Source organism: Astatotilapia calliptera, chromosome 4, assembly GCF_900246225.1.
Source record: "Astatotilapia calliptera chromosome 4, fAstCal1.2, whole genome shotgun sequence".
NCBI classification, from domain to species: Eukaryota; Metazoa; Chordata; class Actinopteri; order Cichliformes; family Cichlidae; genus Astatotilapia; species Astatotilapia calliptera.
This window is the reverse complement of record NC_039305.1, coordinates 22282822-22290653: the sequence shown is the minus strand read 5'-3', so window position 1 is coordinate 22290653 and position 7832 is coordinate 22282822. Positions and strand designations below refer to the sequence as shown.

Below are 7832 nucleotides of genomic sequence, written 5' to 3'. Positions count from 1 at the left end.
CTTCCTAAAGGACACATTTTAAAAAGCCTAACAATTTTACAAGTAAGTCTTTCAGAGCAAGCACAGTTTGTTTTCCCAAATTTATGGGACATTTGGGAACACGAGGAACAGCAGGCAAAATCAGCTTGTGCTGATTCAGGACCAGGTGTCACTAGGGACTCAATAGATCATAGTCTATCCCCAAGCCCCCTCTGCTGATCCTAAACCAGCTGCACAGACAGAGACGGCAATGTAAGAAAAACAAGATCCAAATTAAAAAGTATAATAAAAAATGTTTCCGCCAGAGCCGACTGAATCCAGAACAGTCCTATTAGCTTGTATGGCTGCGTCTGCTGAGGAATGATCGGGGCAGTTAGCTCTAAAACTGATCCCGGTCCAACCATTAAAGGTCGCGAGGATGCAGAGGAGGTTATACTGGACGCCCCATGGCTGATCTTGGAGCTGTCTGAAGGCAGGACAGGCAGGCACTGGGTGCATGGGTGAGGAGAGGCTAACTGCACACACGCACACAAACACGCACAATGTAAATATTAACACACACAAACATGCAGGCACATAACTCCACCTGTAAGCCCTCCTCACACAGTGACCTTAAATGCGTTAGTGTGTCTTGGTGTGTGTGTTGCGAGTGCAAAGTGTAGAGTGCTTATAGCAAGTGTTTGTCTCTGAACTATTCCTTCAAAACAGTTTTTTTCTGGTCCTCCGTGGTTGATTAGCTGGCTCAGTGTACTGAAGTCCCATCAAGGAGCGACACAGCAGCGACGCAGTGGTAACAGTTTGTCATTTTCTTCCAAAGAAACACCAAACATGACACAGTGATAGTTGTTTTTGTTTTTTTTAACCCAGAACAGAACATTTCTCTCTGCGCCACACCGGGCAAAGCTGAAGCTGTGAGCATGTATGTGTGTGTGTGTGTGATCATTAACGAGACTACATCGTTGTGTGCTGTGTTCTTGTGCTCCTATACTCATGAGGACCAATAATCCCAAAGCTTCGAATTCTATTTCAAGTTAAAGTTTAAGTGTGCAAAAGTTTGATTACGCTGTTCGGTCACAACTGATATCAGCTGATTACCTTTGATGATGATGGCGGCATTATTTTGATGAGCTTACATGATGCGGATGTTTATTTCTGTCCAGTTTTGTTTTTGATTCTGCAGCACATCCTAAAGATTGTCAATTATCTTGGATCATCATGCTTGTGCTGTGAGAAAAGAAAGGAATCATTGTTGGTCATTCATTTTAATCACGTCATCAACTGACCCCCATTTCTTGGAGGGGCACATAAGGTTGCTGAACCTAGATCAGACCAACTGAAGAAACCCCAGATGTAAAGTAAAGGCTGGATCTATCTTACCCTGATGCATAAATCACTCTGTAACACGGTAAATCTGGACTCATCAGACCACATGACCTTTTTCCATTCCTCCAGAGTCTGATCTATATGCTTCTGAGCAAACTGAAACCTTTTATTCACTAACTAGCCTCACTAATACATGCTTTTCACAGCTGTTTAGTTCTCTTGTGCGTGTTTAAATACCCTTACTTTTGCTATTAACATAGCCGTGAGTTCTACGATTGGATAACAATCATTCTGGGGGGTTTTCCGACCATATTTTTCCTGGAAGTCGATGCATCATTGTTTCAGGTTTTAAATAATGCATCGGACAGTTCTTAACCCTGTTTTTATTCTTTAATTAACAGTCATTACGTCTTCCAAACTCGTGAAACTGGAGGGTTTACTGATGCTTGTAGCCTGCTATCTGAGGCAGTCTTCTCCTGTGCAAGTGCAAACAACAAAAACTAGCATTGAAGCTTTGGGTAAAAGTCCTCAAAAGTAGAGGAATTTGTATGTATAGCTACTTGGAATGCATGTGTCCGTGTGGTGTGTGTGCGTGTGTGTGCGCTGCAGTGCTGAGTGTCCTGCTGGCAAATTGTAAAGTGACCTCTGGCACCGGTGAGGTGAGGTTTATGTCCATGAGCGATCGTCCGAGTGCTCCACTCCTAATGTCCCTCCTGTCAGAAACTTCAGATGTGATTAAAACAACACAACCTCACAATCACATCAAAGTAGAAAATGAAACTAGAATAATAGAATATTAGAAAGACTACAACCCCTGCTTCCCAACTCCGCCCCCCTGCGATCAACCCTCCCCAGCCCCCGCCCCAATGAATAGATTACTATAATATGTGACAGAGTTTATCATCCTCTGCACAGTGGCACCTTTAGAATAGAATAGAATAATTTTTTTTTACTAATAATATATCAGAGTATCAAAGCTTTATGAAGAAGAGATAGACAGTGGCCTAGTCTCAAAAAGCACCCTGTGCTCTACTGAAGTAAACATCATTACAGCGCGGGCTAATGGGCCCGCGTGCCCTTGTAAGGCGTCTTTTGTGTAGCAGTCGAGTATCCCTACAGAGTATAGAGATTAGGGTGCCATTTGAGACTAAAGCAAATGTAAGCACTGGAAGCAAATGGATATGGCATGCATGGTTTGAATGGTCAACGCTGACATGGCTCATGGATGGCAGTTCTGAACTTCGACCCTAAGCAGACCCCTCGAGGTCTGAGCCGATGAGAGCTACGAAGCTACCGCTACTGTTGAGTCAGTAAATCCTACGCGGATTAGAGTACTTACAACTGCAAACCTAAAGCTAACCTGGAGGTCGTGATACATAGAAAACATCTGGAGTAATATTTGGCACCAGGCATATTTTGCTAATTTATGTTTGAATCTTAAGCAACTGAAATAACTCTTAAATATGCTACCTTTGCTTAAGGCAATAGTCTTCATCTCTAATTACGTCACAAAATTACTCATCTAACCTAAAGTTAAGTCAAAAAAAAGTAGCAGAGTAGAAAAGCGTAGTCTGATTTTCCTCTACTTCAGCTACTCTTTTACACAAAGCGTGCTGTATTAGCGGTTAGCTTGTTCAACAACGATTGTTTCTGTGCAAATGTACTTTGCTTTTTCTCCCCCTCCCTCCCACGTTACACCCTTAAAATGAAATTGCTGCAGTGCTGAGCATAAAAAGCCCTTGTGTGCTCCTGTCCTTTAAAAATTAAAAGCCCTTGCTTGGAGAAAAGTAGGGTTTTTTTTTCCCCTTTCACAGCCCATGACAAAAGCTGATGCCCCTAGTTGCAGTTGCAAAATTAATATTTACATGTAGAGGACAGTAGCAATGCACGTTTGTCCCTTTAAGCTCCCTTTATGGCGTCGGAGACAGGAGATAAAACAGCAGCATCATAAATTAAACAGTGTGTGCGAGGTTTAAAACATATTTTATTATCAGAGTAATGACTGTCAGAGTAGTAGCTTGACAGTGTCGGGTTGGTGTTGTTTCATGTCGACTTTATACAAAACAGTGCAATGGCTGTTTATGGGAAGGTAAAAGAACAATAACTGAAAAAATAAAAAAAGCATTTTTTTTCCTCTTTTGAGTTTCACACTTACTTGTTACTCACAGTCCCAGAAACAGGTTGAGAAAAATGGTGTGACTAGATACTCATGCTCAGGTTTCACAACCCTCCCTGTCTCCTCTCTGTAGATTTTATGGCTGTGTTGCCTTTTTTCCTCACAGTGTCAAATTCTGTCGCCTCGTGTCGTGAGATAGAAGATTACTGAGTAAAGTGAATAATTCAGCTTGTTTTCTTAATGTTTTAGAATATGCCTCCTTTTACTAAAAGGCTGGAATACTTCAGAATTACACTAGTTGCCACTGCTTACAAATGCACAGATGCAGCATTAGATTGTTGGGAAACCCAGTGGACTGACTGTGTAAATATTAGGCATATAGTAGTAGATCAGGGGCTTTATCACAGTAGTTTTTTGTGCTGCTTTTCCTGCAGAAAAGTAAGGCCATTACACACCGAGCATGTGGCAAAAACCCCAAAATGAAATTCTAGATCTTTCAGATGCGAATTTGTCGTGTTAGGTATATTCCGCATTTTTGCAAAAAACGTCCTCAAAAAATACGCATCAAGCCACAATGAACTGGTCCTGATGTTTCTAAACAACAAAAGGAAAGAAGCAGAGATTCTGGGTTCATTCAATTCTCACGAGAAGGCAGCAGCATGGAGAATTTCATGGTTTGATCCAGGAGTTGAATCTTTATCACGACTGCTGTCGTACATATTTCAGGATGTCAGCAAGGCAGTCTGAGCTCTTCCCACATCTGAGGAGGCAGGGAAATTATTTCAGAGTTGACTGACCTGGAGCACCATCTAGCTGTATGTCTGAAAAGAAACAGTACTGTTGCGTTTCAGTATGTTCAGTAAGTGCGTTTTGAGCTACAAGCGCACTTGTAGCCACACGCAGTGGTCTGATTGGTCAGATCTGTTAATTCGAATGCAAAAAAATCTGAAAAAACTGTGCTTGATTCCATAAATGAAATCCAAATTCGTCTTGCAAAATTATGCGGTAGCTGTGAACGCCTGCATTGAGAATAGGCGAGTATTTTTAACAAACAAAATATTGGTGCAAATTTTACATGTCCGGTGTGTAAAGGCCATTAGTCTGAAAGGCGTCCAAACACTGCTGCTCAGTCAGATGCACACAGTGTTCTCCGGTGCCTCGATGTGTGGATCGCAGCAGTATTTGACACTGGTCCTCTTAAGGCTGGAGAGGTGGCAGTGGAGTAAGTAACTAGTTTGTCAGCCAGTGTGTGAGCAGTGGAGATGAAGAGCAATGAGGAGGCTGTGAGTGACTTAAATAAATAATACAATTGGACTATCCTCCAATTCCATCTCCCGCTGCTTAATTTGTGTGCTACATACGAACAGTTTCCTCCTATTGGAGACGTCTACTTTAGCTTGTGTTTACTCCTGCGACTGTAAATCTGACAGGTTTTAATATTAAATCAGAAATGTGTTCACCAAGAGGTAGTGGGCAAACAAACGGTGCTGCCTTAAAGCCTATTCACAGCTCAGTGGTCTCCCCTCCACAGTACCCTGAACCAACAACCTCCAGAAAACCTAACTAGTCTCCAAAAACGCCACCAATGGAAGACAGGAGCTAAATCTAATGGAGAGGATGGGAAGGGTGAGAGGAGGTGTGGAGGTGTGGCTACACAGAAAAAGGTGAGAGGTGATACATGGACGCAGACAGACAGCTTGGCAGACAGACCACCTCTTTTTAGGTTTTAGGTGAAAAAATAAATAAATCAAGAGGTGGCAGAAAAAACAGAAGGAAGCACCAATGGATCTTACGTTACCATCTATAAGAGATTCTTTAGGTTGTTGAGTCAGACCTTTTCTACCCAGCCTGCAACAGCTAATCCACGGTTTCTTCTTTACTCATTGAAACCGCCAGGTAGGTTTAACCACTGACCTGGAATCAGAGCGATGAGGGGAAAATGTGACCAGGGAAGAGCTCAATTCATTTTCAGTTCAGTCGTGAAGCGAGCTTTCCGATCGATCAGTATGAAAGTTTATATACAAAATGTATAGAAAATGATAACTGCTTCCACAAATGCACTGGTTTAAATGGGCAAACCGATCTTCAGTTTATAATTTGAATCTAGCTGAACTGAAAAGGAATCAGAGCCCACGACAAGGTGCTGACGTCTTCACGTTTACTGTAATCAGAGGGTCAGCTGGGAGCTCTAAGGCCGGTCCCCTTCCCTGACCCGACTCTGCTGCTATCCAAAAGGTCAGGAGGACAGAGGTTCACACAAAGTCTGTCACCCCTTCTCCTCAAATTCACATTGTAGTTTTTTTTGTGGCGCTTTTGTTTTTTTTTTGTTGTTTTTTTTTAAAGAGAAGTTGCCCCAAACAGAAAAAACACTTAATATATTTTACATTTCCACTAATTCCCATTTCTCCTGTGAGGAAAAAGCCTGAAAATCAATTTATGAACATAAAACTCATGAACATAAACCGAATGTGCCTTGATATATAAGGAGTTACAAGTATTACTACAGTGATATGTGCTGGGGCTGGGAACAACTTCTCTATTAAAACCAACCCTGCTGCACACACTCTCACAGGGCTCAGGATTCACAGTTCGAAGGCTAAAAGTTCACAGTTCACAGTCAAAGTTTAGCAACCCCCCCCCTTCCCACCCCATAACCCTGTGTGTCCCCTGCTTTTGCTTGCACTCCCCCCCCCACATTTCTCATCCTCCTCCTCTTTGATACTCTGATTGGGGCGATATCTGTAGCCAGCACCTCTCAGACAGGTGTGGTTCTGCGGTTGGGGTCCTTGCTGTAGTCTTTAGTGAGCGTGCTGCTCTGGAGGAAATCCCTCTCCGAGTTAAGCAGCCCGCCTAAGCCGCCAACAGGTTTGCTGCCGGCATTGCCGGCCTCTCGTGGGTTCAGCGTGTACATGGGCATCTCGGAGGCGGCGGGCCCTGTGTAGCCACCTTTCCCCAGTGGCGAGGCATCGCGGCTGGGAGCCTCTGAAGAGCGAACGCTGGAGCGGCGCCGGAAACGGTAGCGATAGGAGGGGATGCGGCTAAAGGCGGACTTCTTGATGAGCTCAGTGCGGGACTTGGCCCGGAGCTTGCGGTGCTTCTCAATGAACATGTGCACAGCCAGCACACCCACCATTTCCGCCATAATGAAGGAGAGGGCCCCGAAGTAAAAAGACCAGCCATAGGAGTAGGACTTCTTGCTGTCACTCTGGCCTGGGTCGCCAGAGTTGGCTGAGATATAGACAATAATTCCAATGATGTTACTGAGGCCTGGACAGACATAAAGAAAGAGAAACTGTGAGAGCCACAAACTAACAAAAATAACACAACTACAGTATACTAAGAGACGGTCATGGTACCTGTGTATTGGACCCAAGGTTTAGAGCATTCATGATTATTTCTGGGTTTGTGACCTGATTTATGTTAACTTATTTAGTCATTTGAATATATTATTAGATTTTGTCTTTGTTTCTAGTTCTTGCTTTCTTGGTTGATGAGGTTGGTTCCCTTTCCTGTCCAGCCTGTCCTCGTCTCAGCGTTTCCTTTGTGAAGTCTGTCCTTTCTCCGTGTTTGTTCACTTTTCTCTCGTTGTGTAAACTCTGCATTTCTGTTCCTATTCGTTTTATTTTGACAGACTCTTGTCCTGTGTGTGTTAAATTCAGTTTCCCTTCCACTTGTCTAATTGGTTAGATTCAGTTCAGCTGTGTGTTTTTCCCCAATCTGCCCTCGTCTCCTCTTAAACCCTCAGTTTGCTTGCTTCTTTAATGTGTCCTCCCTTGTGTTGTGTGTCCTGTGTTTCTTCTATAGTTCCTAGTTTGTAAGTCCCTGGCTTTTGCCTTTCCTGAGTTTTGTGTTTTGGTATTTTGAGCCTATGAGTTCTAGAAATATTGGGTTCAAAACCTACCTGCCGCCTGATATATCATCTAATGTATTTTTTTTCTTTCAGGCACACAACATAATCAGATTTCACTATTTTGATATGTATAGTTATTTATTTACTTGTTTACCCTCTGCTCAGATAAGCTTTTTTGTGTTGGTGGCGTTCCAACACATGTGGTCAAAAGGGAAGTTGCCCTCGGGTGGACAAACTGTGCCACATCAGCCAGTGTAAATAACCGATACCGCTAGAATAACAAATAGCTGATCGGCCGATAGTTTCAGCCCATCGATTGGTCAGGCTCTAGTGAGCAGTGTGCAGTAATTGAATACTTTAATTTCAAAACCTCAGTAACTGAGGCTCTTCTAAAACACGGTTTGTTGGCTTAAAAAACCCCAACTCTAAAATGTCCCTTCCCTTTATCCTTTACAGCACCGCCAATCAGAGGAAACGAATCAGATCATGTAGACACTCAAACAGGTCCAGTTCCATTTATCTGTTAGTGCATGAACGTTGTAAACAACATGAGCAATTTAGTAT

General features: G+C 43.0%; 1 protein-coding gene across 2 annotated transcripts in view; it reads right to left on the bottom strand.

The window, feature by feature from the left end:
• Nucleotides 1–6072: 6072 nt before the first annotated feature.
• The window catches only part of cacng3b (calcium channel, voltage-dependent, gamma subunit 3b), a 37513-nt gene continuing 35753 nt past the window's right edge, over nt 6073–7832 (bottom strand). For both annotated transcript variants that reach the window (XM_026165485.1, XM_026165486.1), the window contains one exon: nt 6073–6685. In XM_026165485.1, the coding sequence (XP_026021270.1) occupies nt 6174–6685 (512 nt within the window). In that variant the 3' untranslated portion in view covers nt 6073–6173. The remainder of the gene's footprint in view (nt 6686–7832) is intronic.